A 26,407-nucleotide genomic window follows, 5' to 3' on the forward strand; every position below is an offset into this window, starting at 1 on the left:
TGGAAGTCCTAGCCACAGCAGTCAGACAAGAAAAAGAAGCAAAAGGTATCCAAATTGGAAGGAAAGAGGTAAAATTGTCATTATATGCAGGTGACATGATACTCTGTAGAGAACCCTAAAGTATCCACACAAAAACTATTAGAACTAATAAATGAATTCAGCAAGGTAGCAGGATATAAGATTAATATACAGAAATCTGTTGCATTTCTTTACACTAACAGTGAAATATCAGAAAGAGAAGGTAAAAAAATCCTGTTTAAAATCATGTCAGAAGACAGAGTTTAGGGCTACCACAGGTGCTAGAAATTTAGGGGTAAAATCCAGGATAGGAGGGAGCCACAGAGGAGAAGCCCCAAATTCGCATGCATGAAACTGTGTATTTAGACCACTTTGTTTTATTTCCCTGTGTTTATCGAGCTATACCATAATTTTCTGCCTGAAATAGACTCTCACCCTTCCACATTCTCTGCCTGGTAAAGAACTTAAAAGTTCAAAGTTTGTTTATTTTAAGCAGCTCTATTGAATGAAGTTAATTTATATACAATAAAATGTACCCACTTTAAATGTATAGTATCTAATTAAATACATTTAAATTTTAACAAATGTTTGATATGCTGTTGGAGAGAATACAAACAATACAAACTTTTTGGAAAATGATTTAGTTTGTGTCAAGTAAACATTTAAAATTCTCTGACCCACTAACGCACTTCTAGGAATGTATTATCTAAAAGTAACAACGTGGATACATAAAGTATACTCAGAAGGATTTTTTCATTGCATTAGTGTTTGTAGTATCCATTGTTTGAAAACATATAGTAGGCCAGTGTTTGCAAAGACCTGAATATTCATCTGGGGGCATGGTTGAATAAATTGATACATCTACTACTATAGAATACAACTATGAACACAAGTTTGATATATTTCAACCAGTAAACATAGGCTTGATGTATTTAGTGACGAAAGCAAGTTATAGACCAATAGCTTGTGTGTGTGTGTGTGTGTGTGTGTGTGTGTGTGTGTGTTTCCATTCATCCAGTCAGTTAGTCATTGCAGTATTTGGTGCAAATAATAATAGCAGCTTGGACTAAGATGGGTTGTAGAGATGAGAGAGATAAATGATATCAAGGAAGATAAATTCAAAAGGATTGGGTGATACTTTGCAGGGGGAAATGAAGCAGAAGGAGGATGTGGTCCCGCCTCCAGTTTTCTGGGTTTTGGTACTAGACTGATGGTGGGGCAGTCACTAGATATTGAAAACTTTAAGAATACTGGATTGGGAGGGGAAGCTTATCAGTTTGTTTCAGGTGTTTTGAATTTGAGGGGATTTTGCTATATTTAAGTAGAAATAAGTAGTAGACAGATGTAGTGGATCTGGTACTCACTGGAGAGGTGTTGACTGGTGATATAAATTTGGGAGTCAGTTGCTTTGCTGATAATTGAAAACAGGCACACATGAACTTGCTCAGGGAGACAATTTAGAAAAGGAAGAGGAGACCTAGAATCAACCCTCAAGAAGCACAACATTAAAGGTCAAGTATGAGGAGGATGAGTCAATGAGGAGGCAGGGAGATTGTAGTATTATTGAATACAAGGGAAGTATTTTAAGGAGGAACTGGTCAATAATATCTGAAAATGCTCTTTGCTCAAATGTGTGGCTAATCCTTAGCAAGATCCCTTTAAGTAAAATGATGGGAGCAGAAACTAGGTTGAAATAGGTGGAGTAGTGAGTGGTAGGAGAGGAAATGGATACAGTAAATTAGGCAGTTTTGTAAAAATTGGAAAGGTACTTACGATACTATGTTAGTAGCAGGAGATGAGAGAATAAAACTCCAATTACTTAAAAATTGTACAGAAAAAAAGGATGGTAATATATCAAAATATTTAATAGTATTTGGTTCAGAATAGAGGAACTGGTGATTTAATTTTTTTTTCCTTTTCCTGTTTTAAATAAGCAAATATTTAATAATAGGTAATAAGAAAATATGGATTATTTATTTATCAGTCAGGATTTGATTTATAAGAGACAGAAACCATGCCAGTTATTTGAACAGAGAGAATTTCATATAAAGAATTATTAACTGGGTATAAAGTTAACTAGGAAAGTGCTAGATTAAAAAGAATACTCTAAGGTATCATGGAGGTGGCTCCTACAGAAAGCAACCATGGCTGAGGGAATATGGGCAAGAGGTTTTAATTACTGAAACCTAGAAGCTTCAGAGGAAGGGCTCTACATAGCTGAAACTCAGACCTCTGATGAAAATGTGCTGGCAGGTGTCTTTGGAGTCAGGATTGAGGGTGATGAAGCTGGTTCTGCAAGTGTTGGAAAAACTGCAAAGTGGATTCAGCTGCTTCTACAGGAAGGTGCTTCTGTTACTGCTGATGTGGAAGGTTCAGGAAAGCCATCCACTATGGGGCCTGAGCATCTCTGCACACTTTTGCTGGGAATACCAAGAATATAAGCCCTTGACTGCTCTTTTCCCAGGTCATCAGGCTTATTATTACAGGGTTGAATTAATGTCTTACCCTGGACAGATAGGCTTGCTTTCACTTAGTATAAAAGAGATTCTCCAAACTCAGTGTTCTTCTGTAAGGCAACCCACTGTATGTGCAGGAATCCATCATGGCCCCTTTGGGTCATCTCTCTGCGACTTAGGGTGGGGGTAAGGGTGGGACATGTACGACCAATGGAAGTAAACTTGAAGCTTTGGCTGCTACTTTGCCATGAATAATGTAGTCTTTTTACCTCTGACACAGTAGTCTTCTGTCTTCTGCCAATACTTATGAAACTGTGGCAGGCTAACTTGTTAGCAAGTAGAATAAAATCTTAGATTTCATTATGAATTATGAAATATTGTTTGCAGGCTCATTATGAGTGGGAGATGTGTTTCTGCCTCTGTGTTAACCAGCAGTTTTGTAGTATCCCTCACTTGGTCCTAAGGAATACCTGTCTAGCCTTTAAGGGTGCCCCTGTTCATGGTGATAATGAAAATTCATCTAGAATGCAGTATAGAGAGCCAAAGGGAGAATAAGAAAAAGAGTTGAGAGATATAAAATAGATTGAGAAATATTAATGTTTATTAGGAGTCTCAGATGAGTTTAATGGAATAAATGATAGAGAATCAATATTTGAAAAAATATCAAGAATTAGGAGGAAATACTAAAAGCTACCAAAGAAAAAGGGCTGATTACTTATAAAAGAATGACAGCTAACAGCAGAGTTCTCCACAGCAATAGATGCCAGAAGACATTGGAATAATATCTTTATACTGCTGAGATAAAATAACTGCCAGTGCAGAATTTTATATTAGCCAAATGATCATTCAAGAGGGAGGACAGAGTTGTGCAATAAATTAATAAAACATTTTGAAGAATTATTGACAGTAAATTATGATTAAATAATGTACATTATAAAATGTCTATGTCTACATCTGTATTTATATCTAATATAGTCAAATAGTAAAGCAAGTACATGAACTTGAGCTGCACTGCCTGGGTTTAAATTCAGACTTACCACTGTATGACCTTGGGCAAGTTAACTTCTCTGTTTTATACCTCAGTTTCAACCCTGTAAAATGGGAGTAACAATAATACTTACCTCATTGGGTTGTTGTGGGGATTAAATGGATTAATATATATGCTTGCCATTATCATCATCATCATCATCAACCCAACATTTTTGTAGCATATTGTAAAAAGTCCTTAAAACTTTTATATGTTAACATTGAATATCTCAGGGAGATGGGGTTGGTATGGAGGAGAGAGAAGATAATTTACTTGTTTACTTTAAATCTCTGTACACTTTGGCTTCTTAAATTAATTCAACACTTGTTGAGCATGGTGAATACACTAGGCACTCTTTTAGGTACTAAGAATACAACAGTGAATACAAGAAAAAAATTCCTGTTCAACCATGGCTTACATTCTGCTGTGAGGGTAAAAGGTAATAAACAAGGTATAATAAGTAATAATAATAATAATAAACAAGGGAGAGAGAGTGTGTGTATACACACACTTACATACACATATATACACTGTTAGTGATAAGTGCTCAGGAGAAAAATAAAGCATGGAAGGGGATAAGGGTTTTTAATTTCAAATAGGATGGGAGTGCATGTGAAGATAACATTTGTGTAAAGAGCTGCAGATGATACAAGAGAGCCTTGAGGATTTCCTTTATAAGAGCATTTAGTTGAAAGGAACAGCAAATGAAAGTTAAAGTTAGTGAAGAAAAAGCATAACTGGCATTCTCAGAGAATAACAAAAGAGGTTAGTGGGGCTGAAGAAGGTTACTGGAGCAGGGAGAAAGGGAGTGAGGCCACAGAAGTAATAGATTTATTGGGGAAAAAAATGTTTTGTAGCCTTTTAAAGAGCTGTGCCTTTTACTCTGAATGAGATGGGAAGTCATTTGAGTGTAATGAACTCTTGACTTCTGTTTTACATTCTAACTCTACTAGGTTGAAAACATTATTACTTGAGTAAATACTCCAATTAAAAAAGAACAACTAAAAGTGTACATGGATTCTAATATCACTTCTCTCCTCAAGAATCTGCAGTGCTTCTGTGTTATCTGTTGTGTTACCCTAAGTTTCATTGCTTATGTTTTAAAACTCTTCATAGTCTTGCCACATTTTACCTGTTTAATCCCATTTCTTCCAGTTCTTCCAGACCTAGGTAATTCTTCTAGTCCTAATTTTTCTAAACCTAGGACCAGTTTTAGCATAGTTCCATTACTTACAATTTGTGCTGGTAAAAATAACTGGGAGATTTTACATCATGGACAATGAATACATAAAAGTTTTTTTCTATAAATAAATGTTTTGGAAATCTTCATTTAAGTGTTGTTGAAGCTCTTAAACATGTAAATAATTGATTCACTTTCATCATCTTATTAGTCAAGAGTCCTAGTTGCAGAAAGCAGTCTGTTTTATCTAGTGATTTATTAGGGGGTACTGACCAGCTAACAGAATCTTTGGGAGGGCCATGAAATCAGATATTTTTGTTATATAGCTTGGAAACATGCAGGCAGGAGAAATGCTAAAGCTTACCATGTGGCTTTCATGGTATGATCCAGATCCATTCCCACTGTTGCCCACATGTTATCTTTGAAGCTAGGCACCAGTCACTGGAACTTCTGTCAGAGCTACCACAGAAGAATCAGACACTGTCACCACTATGCTTGAAAGATCACTGCTTCAGATCATTTACTTCTTCCTTCTAAATATTGTATATTTATGTATACTCAGCAATGCCTAGGCCTTGTCTCTAACTTTAGCTGGAGTGGAGTCTGGGAAATGTTATGTATAGTTACCCATCCTCTGCAATGTATGAAGGTATGCTTGAAAGATTTGAGTGAGTGTTGAGTATCTACCACATTCATAATAAAAAAAAATGACAATGGAGTATTCTTTTTCAATTATCAGATTAGCAGCAATCAAAAGTTTGACAACTTTTATGTTAACAAAAATACAGGGAAACAGCTGGTCATAAATTCTGGTAGAAATATAAATTTGTGAAATGTGTAGAGAACAAATTGGCATTACTATTAAAATTACAAATAAATGTACCCATAGATTCAGTAATTCCACTCTTGGAATTTATCATACAGAGTCACATAGTTTGGAAACATACATCTAGCAATAGGAGACTGACTAAATAAATTACAGTATGATCTATACAGGGGAAATTCTGCAGCCACTAAAGAGAAGGATGTGGAATGATTTGGAAAGATCTCCAAGGTACAATAAATGAAAGAAGCAAGTTGAGCATAGAGTATATGATATTCTGTGTTTGAAAGACAAAGACATGTGTGTATAAACTGTAATAGGATTTCTATTTCTGAGAAATGGAAAATGAGGATTTGATGTGACATGCTAGGAGCCATGTATACCATAGAACTGATTTAGCACAAAATATTTACTAGATATTTGAGAAATCGGTAGCTATTTGCATTGTATCAATAGAAGGAACTGTGTGGTCAAGGGATAGGACTGGAAAAGGGACTTATGTTTTACTTTGATACTTTTTGGATTTTATATTATTTGCCTGCATTGCATACTAACTAATTTGTTTTAAATTAGCTACTGCTGTTGTCTGCCAAACTATGTTTCTGCAAATAAGGAGTGTAAGGCTGTGGTATATTTATCATTAAAGGTTTTGTACATTCCTGAATAAATAAAGAATTCTATATAAGGAATTTTTTCTCAGTGACATGAGGGTGGTGTTTTCCTTTTGGGTCGTGTACTGTAATTGGTTACTATATATGTTAACTGACATAGGAAGTAGAAAATTAGAAAATATGTCGCTAATTACTTCTGGAAGTGAAATGAGAATGCTTTCTATTTAGAAAAAGCTTATGTTTATAAGTTAATTTACTATTTTGAATATTAGTTTTATATGTAAAAGATGTGATACAAAAATATGTGATTAACAAATACATAGCATTAATATTAGTTCTTAGATAAGAACTTAGTCTCTTTGTCCTCATGGTAAAGCATGAGGTAAAGAAGCAATACTCTTTACTGTATAATGTAATTTCTCTTTACTAACATATAAATGTTAATACAGAGAGAACTGAGTTTTCCATTTGCTTTTCTGAATTAATGGAATGAATATGAGAAAATTATTAAAACTTTTACCTTAAATTGTTACATTTTTCACTGGTATTTTTGTGTTAAAGTAAGTATTCAAGGAAATGGTAAATTGTAGATACATGAGAATATCTAATTAAAAGTTCTGAGTTTTTCCTTATTTAAGGAACCTTGCAAAACATCTTAACGTCATATTGCTTTGTCTACTTGCACGTACTCCTCTCTCATTTATACCCCCAATAATGTTGGTATGCTTTGTTAATATAATGTCAACTTAGAACTTTGATCTAGTCCTGGCTTTCAATTACTTACTTATTTGAAAAATCTAATACTATTTTAACAAAAATACTTGACTGCCATGAAAAGATGGAACCTTAAATGTCCAATGAATTTGAAATTAATTTGAGAGAGGATAGATTTGGGGCATATAGAAGAACACGCCACTTTTCCTAGTAGGATATTATGACCTAATCTCAGTTTTGAGTCTCTGTAAGTCAGTAGTCTCCAAAATGAGGTACACAAATCTGTTGGTGTATGCTAAGAATATTAGAAATCTTATTATATATGTCTTGATAATAGTACATGGTTTTGAAAGTTTGAAAGCCATTGATATTTAGGCAATTTATTGTTTTATGTACCAAAAAAATCAGCAGCTGGGACCAAGGGGTGAAGCATTTATAACTCATAAAATAAACTTGGAATGTGAACATATTCTTTTCTTTTAATAAATGTGGCTGAACCTTAATGGAGAATGTTAAGATATTAACAAGCTTATAGTAATTCAAGGGCATTTATCCAAATTGGGTTGCATCTCTTTCTTCTGTTTTACTATTTGTGCTAAGCTTGTATACCATGGATGAAGATTTCATAGCCTAGTGTTTTCTCTCAGATTTTTTTGCCAGTTGAAAATACAGATAATATCAACACCAAAACCATGTCCTTCCCTTTCAATTAATTGCAGTTTCTGGCCATTTCACGTTGGGTAGCTTTTTCCTCAGTATCCATCCACTTTACAACCATTTTCTCTGATTGCTGTATGCTCTGTGGTACCAAAGGAGATGCCATTTTTTTCCCTTGTACTTTCATGTATCCAGTACATTGTGGTGTGCATCCTATAAGAGACCAGGAAATATAATTGACAACAGTAATTTCATAATTTATGAATGTTCATGTTTTTATCTCAGATATTCAAAATTAAAGCAGTCCAATTGGCTGAGAAACTCCTTCCTGCCTTTAACACACCTACGGGGATTCCTTGGGCAATGGTTAATCTGAAAAGGTAAATTCTATTTTTATGTGGTTATTCCTGTTCTAAATAAATTAGATTAACTGATTTTTTGACCCTTTAAAAAGGTATTAGAAATTTCTAATGATCAGCCCCCACCATACTTTTTAAGACGTAAACTGTTTTTCTCTTCATATGTACAGAAGCATATTTCTTTAAAGCATTGTCTGATTTTTAAAATATGTCCTTTACTTTGAAACAGTTCACTTGCCATAACCATATTCCAGTTTCTACTGCTTGTTTCTCTAAGTCTAGATTTCTGTCTCTTACAAAATAGTTGTTTCTTTATGATTTGCTTATTCATTTGCATTTAGTGCTGTAATGGATTCAAAGTGCTTTCCCTCTCTTGTTTTATGTACACGACATGTTGATCTTTTTCTAAGTCAAAATGGAACACAGTATACCTTAAAATCAGGGCTTCCTATTGCTGAATGTCTTACTGATGATAAGGGAAGACATAATTCCTGACATTGACTATAGGGTCCTTTTTATGGTATTTACACTGTTGAAGTTCAAAGTGAGGCATGATTCTGTGACAGCTTTATTTGGGAAAACTAATCTATTTTAGTCATTTCCTTCTAATGGAGAACTTTATAAAGTTTTAATTTTCACTGAGAAATCAGTATTTAATACTGAGCATGACATCTAACTTTACTGTTCTTTGATGTCATGCAATATATATAATGTAAACTCCCTGTTTGTGAGGAAAAAGCTAGCTAGAGTTCCAGACCAACCTCCACAAAAGGATGTGGTCACATACCGGTTCTCTGTCCTTAGTTTCATGATAGATTTTCTGATGTTTCCTTCAGTAACATTGTCAGAGTCATATCATATAACTTTCTTAGATAATAAGAATTTTAACTTAATTAGCTTACAATCTAAGTGTGAGATGAAGAAAGACTGCAGGATATTATTATTATTATTATTTGTCTATATAGAAAATAACTGAAAAATCCAGCATTGCAGAACTTCAAACTTAGATTGAGATGAAAATAGAAGGGTTTTCAAGGACCATGTCTTGAACATAAGTTTAATTTTCATGTTGTTTCTTTGTATATATTCATACCCATACATATGTTACTTGGGTTTATCGATCACAGATGTAATTATTTACCTATTTTTTAAAGGTTTTTGTTTCTGTTTTTGATTGAGATCTACATATGTCTCATAAACAGACTTTCTTCCAATCTTGCTGTCTGAAAGCCAACTCATGTTAATAATCTAACATTATTTATCTCCTACAATATGATATATAGAATACAGAAGCACAAAAGTAGATACTGGTGGAGCTTTTAAAATTTTTTATGGTTTGTTTGGATACTTGCTTTTCTACATCTTATTTTTCTCACTCAACAAAATCTCATGGAAATACTCTTCCAGGTCATTCCACAGAGCTTTAAATCAATCTTTGTGATGACTACATAGTGGAATATAGGATATATTATAATACATAGGTTATACCATAATTTGTTTAATCATTCCATATCAGTGGTATTTGTTTATTTCCATTATTTTGCTACCATAAACATTGTTACAATAGCATCCTGTTTTATGTGTCCTTGTTTAGTGGGGAATTTTCTCTGAAAATGATTCTTAGGAATATGATTGCTGTAGCAAAGGGCATATGTCTCTTTTATCTTTGTGGGATAGATTCCCAAGTGTGGAATTGCTGGATCAAAGCATATATGTATTTTTAAATTTAGTAGTTACTCCCCAGATGTTTTCCAAAAGGCTGTAGGTTATCATATTTCCATCAACAATGTGTGAGAGTACCAAAATGTCTACAAGTATATGTTCTGTTTAATTTTCAAGAGACTGATGGCTATAAAGTGTTACTATTGTTATTTTCATTTGTATTTTCTGCTTAGTGAATTTGAGCTTCTTTTCATAAATTTGTTGAACATCTAGATTTGTTTTTTGTGAATTGTCTGTTCCTAGTGTTGATTGGATTGTTTGTCTTTTTCTAGTTAGTTAATAGAAGAGCCTTGTAGATTATAGAATTATTTCTTTTTTCCCTGTTCTACTACTTGTTTGTTATCTTTATTTATAATAATTTTTCATTCCTAAGTTTTAGACGTTTATATATTCAAATATATCTTTTATAACTTCGGGGTTTTCAATCTTGGTTAAAAAGATTGTCTTCACCTATATTTTATAGTCTTCTGGATTTCCATAAAATGTTTTTACAATGCTGCTTTTTTTAAAAAAAACCATCAAATATGATGTTGGCTGTAGATTTTTTAATCAATTGCCTTTATCAGATTGAAGAAGTATTTTTCTCTAGGTAAACTGTTAAAATAACTTATAATAAAATTTTTCAAAAACTCATTAGATACTATTCTTACTAGGCTCTTTGTGAGGTGTTTTCACAATCTTAAATGTCATTTAATTTCCTAACAGCCATGTGAACTAGGTATCATGAACTCTCACATTATGGGTAAGGAAAATGAGTCTCACAGAAAGCAAATATCTTTTTTTTTTAATTGTGGTAGAAGTCACATAATAGAAAACATAACTATGTTAGCCATATTTAACTGTATAGTTCAGTGGCACTAAGTACATTCACATTGTTGTGCAACTCTCTCTATCATCCATCTCCCGAATTTTTCACCTTCCTAAACTGAAACTCTGTCCCTCTTAAACACTAACTCCCCATTCCTCCTCCCCAATCCCCAACCCCGGCCCCTGACATCTACCAGTGTACTTTCTGACTCTATGAATTTGACTATTCTAGGTACCTCATATAAGTGGAATCAAACAGTATTTGTCTGCACCTAATGTATATTGGAATGCATTTTTAAGGTTAACTTAATATATGTCCTGCAAACATGGTACCTTCTTTTTTATTCTTCCCCTGTGCTAAACAGTAGGTACTCACCAGCCATCTACTTCATACATAGTAGTGTACGTACGTCAGTCCCAATCTCCCAGTCCATCCCACCCTCCCCCACTTGGTGTCCATACATTTGTTCTCTACATCTGTGTCTCTGTTTCTGCTTTGCAAATAGGTTCATTTTTCTCAATTCCACATATGTGCGTTAATATATGATATTTGTTTTTCTCTTTCTGACTTACTTCACTCTGTATGACAGTGTCTGGGTCTATCCATGTCTCTGCCAATGGCACAATTTCATTCCTTTTTAAGGCTGAGTAATATTTCATTGTATATATGTACCACATCTTCTTTATCCATTCCTCTGTTGGTGGACATTTAGGTTGCTCCCCTGTCCTGGCTATTGTAAATAGTGCTGCAGTGAACACTGGGGTGCATGTATCTTTTGAACTTATGGTTTTCTGTAGGTATATGCCCAGGAGTGGGACTCCTGGGTCAGAGAAGGCAAATATCTTGCTCAAGGTCCTACAGTTAATTAATGGCCGAACTAGGAGCCTATGTGCTACATCAGTAGTTAAGATTATTATCCTTATCTTCTACATCTATTTCAGCTCCTCTGCCAAATCATATATTACTCTATTCTGCTTACACTTTAGTGGTAATTATAAGATGTGGTTCTTGTGTCTAAAAAATCTCATAATTATTCCAAACTTGTCATTTGACTTACCTAATTTAATATTTATCTAGGTGATACAGAGTTTAAAAAGTCAGCTAGTGCTAAAAGATCTAAAACCAATAACATCAATCCTTCTATGAGAGAAAGATTTATATTTTTTACTTCCTCCTAAAAGTAGAAAAGACCTTAGAGAATGGTTTAGAGTTCTAGTAGGAATAACCTGTGAACTCTGCTACTTAAATAATTAATCTAGACTTCCAGTTCCAGCCATGGAATAGCTTATATCGGGTTAGCTCTCCCACTGAAAACAATCATAAAAGGTCAGCAAGATGGTTTGAAGGGATTAGAGAGCAACTAACTAAGGGAGGACCCAAGGGGCTGTGATCCTAAGAGAAGGTCATCTCCGTAGAAACACTGGCTTTACCCCCGAGGGCATATTCTAAATGATGGTGCAGGGCAATTGAAGCCAAGACTAACGTAGCGGTCATTTAGGGCAAAGAAGACTATGGTCAGGTCTTGGAGCTGCCAGAATGGCTGAGATACGAGGGACGAGTGTCTCAAGACAGGAAGGAATTGCAGAGGAAAAGCCCCAAATTTTATGTACAAATTTTCCTCAGATTGTTGGCTGATTCTATACCTGCCCATGCACGGGGACTCAAAAAAAACTAGGTAACAGCATTTGGAAGTTAATTTAACAGCTACATGGTACTGGCGAGACAGAGGTTAGTGTTTAAGCCTGCCAAGGTGGAGGGCCCTGTGAGGCTGTCTGTAAAATAAAAAGTGAAAAACCTTGTTTAGAATTTAGTATTTTGAGATGTTTAAATGCACTATGAATGAAACTTTCATTTGGGACTTTGGGACAGAAGTTTTTACATGGAAATGGGATTTTGTGTTTATACTTGACTTTGCTATAATCCATTCGCCATGCTGATGCCTAGGTAATCTTTCTAAATGGTATGCTTTATTCTTTAAATACTATGTTACATTCCTTAAAATTCTCCATGATGTTCCATCATACTTAAAATAAAAAAACTTTAAATTTCACCATAGCCTACAGAATTTCTGCACAGTCTGGATTTTACCTAGCTTTCTAACCTCATTCTGTATCACTCACTTCCCCTTCCTGAGCTCCAGCCACACTAGCCAACTTTTTCCTCAGGGCCATTGCGTTTGCTATTTCCTCTGCTGGGAATTCTCTTCTTCCGTATCTGTTCATCACTAGCTCCTTCTCATCATTCAGGTCTCAGTTTAAATTGTGTCATTTTAGAAACTCTTTGAACATTATACACAGTCTTCGAACTCATTTTCCATCACTAGTACTCAGTATTCTATCACTCTATTTAATTTTCTTCATAACAATTATCACTATTAAAATGGTCTTACTTATTATGGGAACAGGAATGTTATATGTCAGGTTCACTACTATATGTCCCAGATAATAGTAGGCACTTTATATTTGTGAAATGAATGAGTGTCCTACATAGTTACTGTATCCATATTTCTTCCTTGATTCTCATGTCTGGCTTCAAAAAAATATGTTTCTGGCATTTGCCTATCATAATTTCAAAAACAATATAAAAATAGCACCAAAAAATTAACGAACTTTCAGCAAGGTAGTGATATACCCTGATATCTATTTTAATGTTTTCTCAACACATAAATAAAACATATCAAATTGAATTGCCAGTATACAAGCAGATATAAAGGGGAAAGTTTAACAAGTACATGGTACTGGGGAGACAGAGGTTAGTGTTTAAAGCTGCCAAGGTGAAGGACCCTTGATAAACACCCCAGACTTTCAGCTGAGATCCCAGAGGGCCCCTTCCTAGAGGGAGAGGTAAAACTGAAATAGACTACCCTTAACAAAGCCTAAAACCAAGGTAATCTGCCTATACTCAACCTATGTTTGAGAGGAAACTTAACCTTCTGAGAAAGAAGATAACATCCAGAAGTCTACAATTATTCATTCATATAGTTTGGCTTCCAAAAAAATTTATAAGGCAGGCTAAAAAAAAAAGAAAAAAAAAGTAAGAAGATATCCTAGACGTATATCTGCACAAATGAAATGTACACAAGATTATTCACTATAAAAGTTTTCATAATAGCAAAATATTAGAAATTTGCCAAAGGACCACTATAGAGGATTGGTTAAATAAGTTATGTCTATTCATATAGCATAATAGTTTTCATACAGGCACTATGAGCATTTGAGGCAGGACAGTTCTTTATCAGGATACTGTCATGTTACATCTTTGGCCCCAGCACAATAACTGTAAGTTGCACCTTCAAGGTTTGAAACAACTCAAGATGCTCTCACACATTTTCATATGTCTCTGGGGTGAGACATTTCAATTGAAAATCATTAATGTCATGGAATTCTGTGCATCTATTAAAAAAATAAAATGAGAAAGTTGTTTATGAACTGATATGGAATGCCTACTGAGGTACATCTTAATAGCAAAATCTGACATACAGAGCAGTAAGTATACTTTGCTATGTTTTGTTTAAGAAAGGAGGAAAATAAGAATATATATTTGGATTGCTTATATATGCATAGAAATTTCTGTACTTATACATAAGCTAATGAATGATTATATTTGGGGCCTGTAAGGGGAAGAGAGATGAGAATGGGGTGAAATATATTTAATGTATACTTTTCTACATTGTTTTGATTTTTAGAACATGTGGATATTCTATTAACAATAATGTAAAAATAATAAAATTTTAGATATAAGTAATCTATTGTTTGAGATAATAATTTCTAAGAGATATATTTAAAATATATGTATTCATTAAAAAAATGTTTCATTTTTTTTCCCAATCCTGTCTACTTTTATCTTTTCTTTCATTCAGTGGAGTAGGGCGAAACTGGGGCTGGGCATCTGCAGGTAGCAGCATTCTTGCTGAATTTGGTACACTGCATATGGAGTTTGTCCACCTCAGCTACTTGACAGGAAATCCGATTTACTACAAAAAGGTTAGTTTTCTTTCCTACTTTTCTTTGTTATAAAAGAATCCTTTAGGATTCTACCCCAAAGATTTGATTAATGCTTAGGAAATGTTTGCCTTTTAAAAAATTATGTAAAGAGATGTCCCTTCTTTTTAGAACATATTTAAAATATTTACTGTTATTTGAGAAGATATAACCACTAGTAAGTTTTTTTTTTAATTCCATTACTATCTCTGTTTAGCATTGTGCTGAAGTTCCTAGTCAGCATGGCAAGATGAGACAAACAAAATGAACAAAAAGGTAAAGAATTGAAAAGGAAGAAAGAAAACAGTAACTGTTCACAGATTAGATGATTACCTAAAATATTAAGACAATCTACATATAAATTATTAGAAATAAGAGCTTAATTTATATTTTGAATAAAAGGTCAATGTAACTATTAAAAATCAGTAGAATTTCTCTGTACCAGGTACAGCAGGCAAGAAAGTATCATTTATAAAAACATATCTTATGTGGTAGGATAAAAGTATAAGTTTCCCACAAATAAAGCTAACAAAATATAAAGTTCAAAACTATTAAGTGACATTAAAGATGACCTGAATAAATCGAGAGATGTATTATGTTCATGTATAGGAAAACAATATCATAAAAATGTCAGTCATCTCCAGATTGATCTATAGCATCAATTCAATGCCAATTAATTCCCCAATGCCTTTTCTTTTTTTAATGGAACTTGACTATACACTTCTAGCATTTAAATAGAAGAGAAACATTCAAAATATTCCTGAAGAAAAACATGTTGGGTGGGTTTGTATTACCCAGTTATCAACACTAACAGTATAGTGTTGGTGCATAGAGACAATTAAGACTGATGAACAGAATAAATAGCCCTTAAACAGACCCACATATTTGTGGAAATGTTGTAACAATGGTAGCATTGTAGATTATAAGAATTCTAGGAGCATTAAAGGTTTAAATTTATTTATTTATTTATTTTTATTTATTATTTTTTTTTTGCGGTACGAGGGCCTCTCACTGTTGTGGCCTCTCCCGTTGAGGAGCACAGGCTCCGGACGCACAGGCTCAGCGGCCATGGCTCACGGGCCCAGCTGCTCCGCGGCACGTGGGATCCTCCCAGACCGGGGCACGAACCCATATCCCCTGCATCAGCAGGCGGACTCTCAACCAGTGCGCCACCAGGGAAGCCCCAAAGGTTTAAATTTAAAAGACAAAATCTAATAAAGTTGAAAATACATATACTCTATAACCCAGCAATTCCACTCTTTGGTATGTACGTCTATATCATATACATAAAAACATTGTTTATATTAGCAATTTATTTGATAAGATTTAATACAGCAGTGAAAATAAATTAATTATGGTCACAATCATCAGTCAAAAGAGTACAATACAACTTTCATAAAGTTTAAAGAAGCAGAGCTGAACAAAATATTGTTTAGGGATTCAAAAGTGATTTTAATAGAATCAGGGTGATGATGAACATAAAATTCAGAGCTGTGATGATATCTAGGATAAGGGCAGTGGTATGTGAATGGGTAGCAGTAAACAGAACAGCAAAGGTTATGTAGTGTTGTATTTCTTAAATTGAGGTGTGAGTAGAATCTATATATATTCCTTTCTGTGTATGAAATATTTCATCAACTGAGAAGAATTTTCAGTTAAAGATAGCAAAATGGAGCCAGATCACTGAATTTTCCCTTTCCTGATTAAATGAACAATAGCAGCGAAAATAATAAAGACCGGCAAAAATTCATCAATAACAGTGTAAGAAGGAAAGGCTGTAGCCTCATGTCATAAACATGTGATGGCAAAAAAAAAAAAAAAAAAAAAGCAAAAGATTTCTGCTATGATACTTAAGTCTGTTTCCCACCCTATCTTGAATCCTTACTGGGCAGAGAAAGAAAGTCAACAAATTCCTGGTATTCCCTATTAATCTTACAGGGGAGACCAGTCCATAGGGTGTCCAGTATATAATTCCCACAGCATGAGAGGGGTTCTCACTTTCCATCCTTCATGAGCACAGAGGCTTCAGGAAATGAGCTAGTACACTAGTACTCCAAATCTCAAAGTGTATCCAGAAGGGGAGAATATCCCCGCACACACACAGTAGGAAGGAATTTGAGGACAATTCAGCTATACTCTATCAAACCAAAGTTCAGGTCAGAGCTGACCCAGTTAAATGTGAGCAAGATGAAAAAGAAAGCATGGCAATTATACAGACATACTGCAGGAAGCAAAATCAGGGCAGTAAATAGCATGTAAAAGACTGATAAATAACCCAGTTTGAAATTTTAAAGGTCTCTGTGAGCAATTCATACTATAATAGAGATTGAATTCAGTAAAATTGGAACTCAAAACGAAAATAAAACAGTAAAATACAAGAAAATTGTAGAGCTAAAGAAACAAATTGAGACCTTGCATAATATATTTCTGTAAAATAAATAAATGAAAAATAACAAATAACTTGTACATAGTTGAAAACTGAATTACTGACATGGAATAAAAGCAAGAGATAATCATAGTGAAAACAGGGAAAAACATAAAGAGATTAAAAGGATGATAAATTTGTAAAACAGATAATCTAACCTATGGTATTTCTTTTTTTTTTTTTTTTAATTTTTTGCTGCGTTGGGTCTTCGTTACTGTGTGTAGGCTTTCTCTAGTTGTGGCGAGCTGGGGCTACTCTTCGTTGCAGTGCATGGGCTTCTCATTGTGGTGGCATCTCTTGTTGTGGAGCAGGGCTCTAGGTGCGTGGGCTTCAGTAGTTGTGGTGCGTGGGCTCAGTAGTTGTAGCACACCGGCTCTAGAGTGCAGGCTTAGTAGTTGTGGCGCATGGGCTTAGTTGCTCTGTGGCATGTGGGATCTTCCTGGGCCAGGGCTCGAACCCATGTCCCGTGCATTGGCAGGTGGATTCTTAACCACTGCACCACAAGGGAAGTCCTATATGGTATTTCTTAAGTGGAGGACCTAACCCATAGAACTCACCTAAAAGCAACAAAAAGGAGAAACAGAACTATGAACTCCATTTTTAACAAAATTAGGAGATACTTGATACTTCATGTAACAAAATAGGAAGAAAGGTTGGCATAAGCAATCAAGGTCAGAGAGAGGTTTGGGTAACCGAGGAGAGGATATTGGTGGCTACAGATTTCAAAAATAAAAAGCTAATAGAGCAGTTCTCTAGATTAAGTGGTACCTCTTGAGGTACAAAACCAAATCCTCATTAGCGGCAATGAGAACAGGATCACAGACCAATGGTGGATGTTTCTTTGGACCCCACTAAATATGATGTGTTGAGAAGCTAGAAAAACAGAATTCAGTTAGGAATCTCACTGACACGCCGTATTTGTGCCCATACACTTTGGTGAGGGAAGAGAATGAATGACAGATTCTCTATTATGCATAGTGCTGCATTGCTAGTTTCAGTTGCCTGAGGAGAAGCAAAGGCTTAAAAAAGCACATTCACATTTGGACTCTGCCTATCCTTTTATGTCAAAAATCATGTGAATTGCTGGTTCAAGAAAAATAGTAATGAGTAAGTCATCAAAAAAGAACATGTATAGAATTTATACAAAAATATTACCAGAAGAAAAAAAGAAGGAAAAAATGTGAAAAATAAATGATGGCCAAAAAATGCTTATCAGAATTTTCTTGAAGAACTGGACCAAACATCACCATGAGAGAGAAGATAATGAAGCTCTCATCTCTGTGAAACAAGAATATAAGATGCGATATCATTAATAAAGTGTAAGAAAAAATTAAGTTATTGTCAAAATGAAGGGCAAAATGGAAGCAATACAAAGAAAGCATTCAAAATACAGTAAGAGACTTAGAAGACAAAATTGAGACAGGCTAGTAAACATATGGAAATGAAAAGATAGATAAAAAGATTTAGAAAGGAAATAATAGATGTAGAAGAGAAGCAGAGAGGATTCAATGTATGCATAATTTTCAGGAGACAAACAAACAATTTTTTCATCTTTTATAACAACATCATCCTGAACTGACTGAACATGGTTCATGGAATTATTCAGATTGAGATTGTTGTACACAGAGTTGGTCTCAAACATGAAAGAACACAGGTAATAAGCATCCCTGAGCCCATTCCTAAAACTGCATGATGACAGAATCCAGCTGAGTGAAAGATGATTGGGAACTTTGTGTTAAGTCCAGAAAATAGTGAAGTATATATAACGTCCTGTGAAAAAGAAAATGTTTCCCCAAGTCATTTATACCAATTAGGTTATCCTTCAGATGAGAAGATAACATTCTCAAATAAGAATAGAAGAAATGGAATACCTTTGTGCTTTTTTTTTTTTAAGCACTTAAAAAATCCATCATCCAATCTAGAGATGAATCAAAACAAAGTCCCTGGGAAAGTCTCTAGCTTCTTAATATGTTTCATGATTTTTACCCCCTTAACTTCAGGATATCTTTTAGGAATTGGAAGTTTAGGAATTTTAGAAATATAGGGATATCTATTATGGGATCAATATTTAAAGTTCAGCAATTTAGTTTTACTTTATTTACCTTTTCATCTATTAACTTCAGAGTGGTTTCATACTTTTTTATTACAAATGTCCTATTATGATTATATTTCTATGAAATTATTTTTTTATGTTTAGTTATGCATACATTGAATATGTCTGGAATGATGTTTATCACCGATGTTTCTGATGGCTATTTCTGGATAGTACAATTTTGGAATTTAAATTGGTTTCTGTCTGTGCTCTTTTCTTTGTATTTTTATTTCTTGACTTTTAAATAATGTTCATATTTCATCTTATAAAAATAATGAGTCATTAGAAGCCTTTCCTTACCGTCACACACACACACACACACACACACACACACAGATTGGGGGGTGGGATGGCAGTGTAGGCTCTGAGTGAGGAGAAAAACAAAGCCCAGATTAATATAAAACCTTAATGATTTTTTTCATTAATTGCATTCTTAATTTTATTATGCTTATTAGGTCATGCACATTCGGAAACTACTTCAGAAAATGGATCGTCCAAATGGTCTTTATCCAAATTATTTGAATCCACGAACAGGTCGCTGGGGTCAGTGTAAGTATTTCTATTACAACTGATGCTTTGTTGAAAGATTGAAACTTGTGCTTGATGTGTTGATAAATATACTACATGTAATGTTAGAAACCTCAGTTAGTATATAACCCCGTGATCTGCTAGTGCTGTTACCTTTGGCAAGTTTCTAATCTCTTGTAGCTTCAGGTTTTCTACTTGTAAAATGGAAACATGAATTTCCTCTCTCACAGGAGTATTTTATTTCATGTATGTGTAAGTACTTTGCTAAAATATAGTGTGGCATTTGCGAAGAGTTGTACTTTTAAGCCCTTATTTGTAAACTATATCTTCATGTAAATAAGAGCATTGCTTGATATAAATATGTAGTAACGGAATATGAAGAACAGTTGAGCATGTTAAATGACTAGAAAATGGGGTGATTGCTCTTGGACAGGTCATGTCTGGTCATTCATTTTAAAAGAAGGTATCAGTGTCTGTTATTTACCAGGCTCTTGAGTGAGACTGGAGATAGGGAAAGAATATATAGGACTTGGTCTGAATTCAGGCAGCTCTCAGGCTAGCAGGCAGGGTAGGCAGACGCACTTAGAAGTAGTTGAAATATAATGTGATAGATGTATTGATAGTAGAGGAATGTACCAATTATTAGGTGAGACTGTGGTAGAAGTGATTTCCTGTCTCAGGAGACAGTGTTTTGTTTGGGGAGGGGGTGATTTTCTTATTAGAGTTTTAGAATTGATCTTTGAAGGAATTGATTTTTTAAAAACAATAAATAATAAATGTTTTCTGTTAGTTCATGGAAAAAAAACACAAATGGACAATATACAGGTGTTCATATTTAATCCTAAAAGTGGTGCTAATGAGGATGATACATGGAGACAACGTAGTGTAACAGTACACTCTTTCTGTACAGACTGGTGCTACTTTACTAGAATGTACAAAAGACTGCCATCTGTAGTACCATATTTGTAGCATCTCCATAGACTGGTCATCAGAGACCTTTGTCCCTCTGTCTTCTCACTTCACCAAGTCCCTAATCAAATCAATGAAGCTTTTAAACAGAAGACACTGTTCTTTATCTATTAAATCTATAAAGGAAATGGACACATCCCTGTATCCAGTGCTTCAAAAAGTATTAGGGCTTCCCTGGTGGCGCAGTGGTTGAGAATCTGCCTGCTAATGCAGGGGACACGGGTTCAAGCCCTGGTCTGGGAGGATCCCACATGTTGTGGAGCAACTAGGCCCGTGAGCCACAACTACTGAGCCTGCGTGTCTGGAGCCTGTGCTCCGCAACAAGAGAGGCCGCGATAGTGAGAGGCCCGCACACCGCGATGAAGAGTGGCCCCCACTTGCCACAACTAGAGAAAGCCTTCACACAGAAACGAAGACCCAACACAGCAAAAATAAATTAATAAACTCCTACCCCCAACATCTTCTAAAAAAAAAAAGTATTAAAATTTGTATGACTTTTGAACTAGTGACCCATTTCTAAGCATTTATTCCAAAGAAATTTTCAGATATATATATATATATATATATATATATATATATAGAGAGAGAGAGAGAGAGAGAGAGAGAGAGAGAGAGAGAGAGAGAAATATAGATACACACACACAGCACATATATATGTATATAGAGGTAATTTACAATTTTGGAGTTATTTATAATAGGGGTAATTTGGAAACATTCTAAAGCACTCCATAGAAAGTCCAATGGAACTTTGTATGATGATGAAAATGTTCTATTTCTGTCCTATCTAATATAGTAGTGGTTATTAGCATGTGGTTATTGAGCACTGGAAATGTTAGTATGTTGTGGAACTGCATTTTAAATCTTATTTACTTTTAATTAATTTAAATTTAATTAGATATTTGTGACTAGAGCCTACCACATTGGACAGTGCAGTTTTTAAACATCCTATGAAAGAGATTTGGTTAAATTATAATCCCTCCAGATCTGATATACAATATAGTCATTAAAAGTTATGTTATAGAATACTTGACATAGATAAATATGAAATATCTAGAAAGATGTTGAGAAAAAGAGAGAAAACAAATACCACAAGGATAGAAACCAAAGCGTGACCTGTGGTTTTTTACAGACTGTTTATTTTTGTTTTCTTCTTTTGTTTACCTCTATTAATCTAAATTTGATAATGGACATGTATTACTTTTGAAGTAAGATTAAAAACATTTTTAAATAAGAAGATGCTATTTTCCACACCAAAATCTTAGAGTACTGGAAAAATTAAATCACTGTTTGAGAATTGCCAGCCTTTGAAATGACCAGCAGTGTCTCACTGATGGCATCTTTTTTTTTTTTTTTTTTTTTGCGGTATGCGGGCCTCTCACTGTTGTGGCCTCTCCCGTTGCGGAGCACAGGCTCCGGACGCGCAGGCCCAGCGGCCATGGCTCACGGGCCCAGCCACTCCGCGGCATATGGGATCCTCTCGGACCGGGGCACGAACCCGTATCCCCTGCATCGGCAGGCAGACTCTCAACCACTGCGCCACCAGGGAGGCCCCTGATGGCATCTTAATTATTAAAGTTATAACTCTTTCTCTTCATCATATGGTGTTGTGAAAACTAGATAGCCACATGAAAAAGAATGAAGTTGGGCCCTTACCTTTATCGGATACAAAACTTAACTCACAATGCACTCAAGACCCTAAATTTAAGGACCAAAACTATAAAACTCTTAGAAGAGGGACAAATCTTCATGACCTTGGATTTGGGAGTGACTTCTTCAGAAGCATAGGCAACAATAGAAAAAATAGATGAATTGGATTTCATTAAAATTAGAAACTTGTGCATCAAAGGATATTGTCATGAGATTGAAAGGCAGCCCACAGAACGAGAGTTTATTTGCAAATAAATGAGAGTTAATATTTTCAAATCATATATCTGATAAGGGCTTAATATCCAGAATATATAAAGACCTCTAAAACTCAACAGCAAAAAAGACAAACACTCAATTAAAAAATAGGTAAAGGACTTGAATAGATATTTCTCCAAAGAAAATATTCAAATGGAAAATAAACACATGAAAAAAATGCTCAACATCGTTAGTTATTAGGGGAATGCAATTAAAAGCATAATGAGATGTCACTTCACACCTACCAGGATGACTGTAATCAAAAGGACAGATAATGAGTGTTGGTGAGGATGTGTGGAGAAATTGGAACCCTCTCACACCACTAGTGGGAATGTAAAATGGTGTAGCCACTGTGAAAAACAGTTTGATGGTTTCACAATAAGTTGAACATAGAATTCCGTATGATCCAGCAGTTCAACTCCTAGGTATCTACCCAAAAGATTTGAAAGCAAGGACTCAAACAGATACTTGTATGCCAGTGTTCACAACAACATTATTTGCAATACCCAAACGTAGAAGCAACCAAAGTGTCCAAGAGATGGATAAACAAAATGTGGTATATACATTCAATGGAATATTATTTAGCTATAAAAAGGAATAAAGTTCTGATACATGCTACAACATTGATGAACCTTGAAAATATTATGCTAAAATGAAAAACGCCAGTTGCAAAAGGACAAATATTGTGTAATTCCAGTTACATCAGATATCTAGAGTAGTCAAACTTACAGAGACAGAAAGTGGATTGGAGGTTACCAGGGGCTTGGGTGGGAGGAGAATGGAGAGTTATTGCTTAATAGGTACAGAGTTTCTATTTGGGGTGATGAAAAAGTTTTGGAAATAATGACAATGTTTGTACCACATTATGAATGTAATTAATGCCACTGAATAGTACACTTAAAAAATGGTAAAAATAGTAATGTTCACGTTATATGTATATATTTTACCACAATAAAAAATTGCAGTAAAAAACAATTCTTTCATTCATACTTGTTTTTTCCCACAAAACAAATCCAGATGACTTCTTTAGAGTATGTTCACTCTCAGCATTTATTAATTTTGAAACTGTTATAAAAAGAGCTATTCACTGGTTGTTTTGACAAGAGGTCTTTAAAATTCTAGGGGAGCTATCCTGATATCCCTTTAGCAGCTGCAGTCCTTTTAAATTGTCCAATTTGTTCCTTTTAGTATTTTTGTATATTTTGTATCAGTTTCTGAAAAGTGTATCAAATTCCATTATTATCTTTGAGCAGTATACATCTGTCATAACTATAAATAGTCTGCAAAACAAACAGTGAATTGAACTGAAATTTAACAATTCAGCTTTGGCTAACTGTATTATAATTAGAGTAATGATAATTCTGTGACATGCACACAGCAATCACACAGAATAGTTATGGTAATTACCTTCAGGAAAAGTACTTGGCAACAGATATAAAAGAATATAGTGAGCAACCTAGATTTAAAGGCACATCATTAATATCTTTTTTTTTACTTTATTTTGTCACTAGTTTTCTAAGTACAATACTTAGTCTGTGCTGTTTAATGACTTAAGTGAAGAAAATATAGAAAATTTATCATTACTGATTCACTAAATTTTATACTACTGATTTAAAAACTGTGAAAGAAAAGCAAGAATGGGTATAATATTTGGAGTTAGAAGACTAATCCAGGCTTTCCTGCTTAATAATTTAGATAAGTTATTTAACCTCATGCCTTTGTTTCTTCATCTGTTCTGATTGTACTTATTTTAATAAGACAGTTGTGTGGGTCATATTTTTGAGATAATAAATATATTTGAAAATGCTTCATAAACTATAACACATGATACAAGTATTTTTATTCTAGAATTTCTTGTAAGAACACTTCAAGAATTAACTTCTTAGAAACCTGCCATTAACTTCATGACATGCTAAGACAGATAATATGAACCATTGGTATTTAGTAATACTTTATAATGTGTTATCAATTTCTGAATTTCAAAAGGACCTTGGAGTGACATGGTTCATCAGATTTGACATCTAGACAGGCATGGTTCAGTGGTTCAAGTAAGAAAGTCAGACTGCGGGGTGATAAATTCCGTAGTTAACCAAGGATTGCAGGTGTCTGCTGTGTATTTATTTATTAAGCATATAAACTTCCACTGGAACAAGAGTCTAGAAGAGCTGGAGAGAGCCTGTCAGGCAGGACTGAGACTACATCCTATAACCTAAGTAACCTGTAACTAAATCTGTAATGCCTAGCAATAATTAACATACCTAAAAATCATTTCCCCTAAACCGTGATGCCAAAGACTTTTGCCTTTTCCATCTCTTTCTCGTTATTTCACCTACTTTAATTTTATGTTTTCTTCTTTATGTTTTCTTTCCCTGCTCATTTATTAATCCTTAGATCTACAACATATCCAGAAATAATGTTCGAGACCAAAGTGCAAAATTTTAAAAATGCCCTAAATGTTATTTTAATGACATTTACAAGTGTCATGCTCCTAAGTACCATTTGTGTCCTTTGATCACTTCATACATTCTCTCTGAGTAAACTCCATTATGGCTCAAATACATTTTTATAAACCCCAATTTTATAACTCCCAAAGTTATACCCCCAACTTATCTCTCTCTGGATTTCCACATGTTTGTTATATCCATTTAGCTATCCAGCTAGTCCCTCAAATTCAGCATGCCCAAGATTCACACTCCTTCCATTTTAAGCCATTTCCCCCTCTAGTATTCCCAGTTTCAGTGAAGAGCACCACTGTTCACTCATTTGCCCCAGCAAGAAATCTAGACATCATCCATGATTTCTCTTCCTCCATTCTTTCAGTAAACACCTGATAGATATCAAACCAAAAGAGTGTGGTAGAGTCAAGAAAAATTAGATTATTTTAAGATGTTAATAATAAGAGGTAGTTTCAGTTGAAGGGTAGAAGTTGATAAACCAAGCGGGGGATTCCTGGAAAGGAAGCAGAAGTGGTTAGTGTCCAGAGCTAGATGGAGTGCATAGAGTAGAGAAGGAACATTTCTTCCTCTTTAACAGGCAAAGGGAATAGATAAATTGATAGATGGGGGTATAGAAAGTTGAAAGATACATTTTTGGGGTGAATGATCTGTGTTTTTTATGTGAATTTGAAGGCTTGGTTGTCTGCTGAGAGTAAGGAAGAAGGTAGAGCTATAGAGGTCTTTTGAAGAAGAGATTTCAAAAATCTGCTTTAGGGAATGGGAAAGAGCAGTAATCAAGGGGTCATAGAAAAGTTGACAAGCAATGCTGAGGTTCTCATTGGCGGTGAAAATTGTGAATTTGGGGATAATAGTAGAGTAGACTGACAGGTGGGCTGACGTTTTGCTGGTTGCATGAAATAGGTGAACAGTGGAGCGAGGATCCTGAATGGTTGGACAAGAGGATCACCTGTTGCTTCCTTTCCTAACCAGCCTAGACTGCATAGGATCCAAAATAGCGTGAGAATATGAGTACGTTTAGTCTTCTGTGTTACCTGTCCTATAAATCCCAATACTTGTATCAATGTAGCCATGTACCTTTCGCATTCATCTACAGAGTCAGCTGAGCATTGCTGATGAAAATCATCAGTAATACAGGGTAAAGTCACTATAAATTTATAATTTCCAATTCTAACTGGATCACCAGTACCCCTCACAACTCTAACTTTGATCAGTTTACTTTTTTATTCTTTACTCTCCTTAAGTCTTCTGTATAAACCTCCTATCCATCCTCATCTCTCTTTTGACTGTTTCTTTATTTTCAATTTCCTGGGCAGTTTTAGTTTAGGTATGTCTTTAGTAAAAAGTATTTATATAGATTATTAAAATAAAACTTTAAAAAATTCCTGTGTGAGAGTCTCAGTTTATTTTAAAAGATGAGTTTAATTTAATTTGTTGATGTTACTGATAGGTTTGGGCTGATTCCAAGTATCCTTTTAATTTTGTTTAAAATAAGTATACACTTATGAAAACCATCACCACAAAGTAATGAACATATCACCCCAAAAGATTTCCTCATACCCCTTTATGATTTTTTTCCTCACTCCTTCCTCGAGCAACCACTGATCTGCTTTCTATCATTACAGATAGGTTTGTATTTTCTACAACTTTATATAAATGCAATCCTTTATATGTACTTTTAAT

General features: G+C 34.6%; 1 protein-coding gene across 4 annotated transcripts in view; it reads left to right on the forward strand.

Annotated features, from left to right (window-relative positions):
- Window positions 1-26,407, forward strand: part of MAN1A2 (mannosidase alpha class 1A member 2) — a 144,953-nt gene that overhangs the window by 73,036 nt on the left and 45,510 nt on the right. For all 4 annotated transcript variants that reach the window (XM_082616200.1, XM_082616199.1, XM_082616201.1 and 1 more), the window contains exons 6-8: window positions 7,772-7,866; window positions 14,235-14,358; window positions 19,328-19,421. In XM_082616200.1, the coding sequence (XP_082472326.1) occupies window positions 7,772-7,866; window positions 14,235-14,358; window positions 19,328-19,421 (313 nt within the window). The remainder of the gene's footprint in view (window positions 1-7,771; window positions 7,867-14,234; window positions 14,359-19,327; window positions 19,422-26,407) is intronic.

This window comes from Mesoplodon mirus (assembly GCF_964341445.2).
Source record: "Mesoplodon mirus genome assembly, chromosome: 3".
In the NCBI taxonomy this organism is placed as follows: Eukaryota; Metazoa; Chordata; class Mammalia; order Artiodactyla; family Ziphiidae; genus Mesoplodon; species Mesoplodon mirus.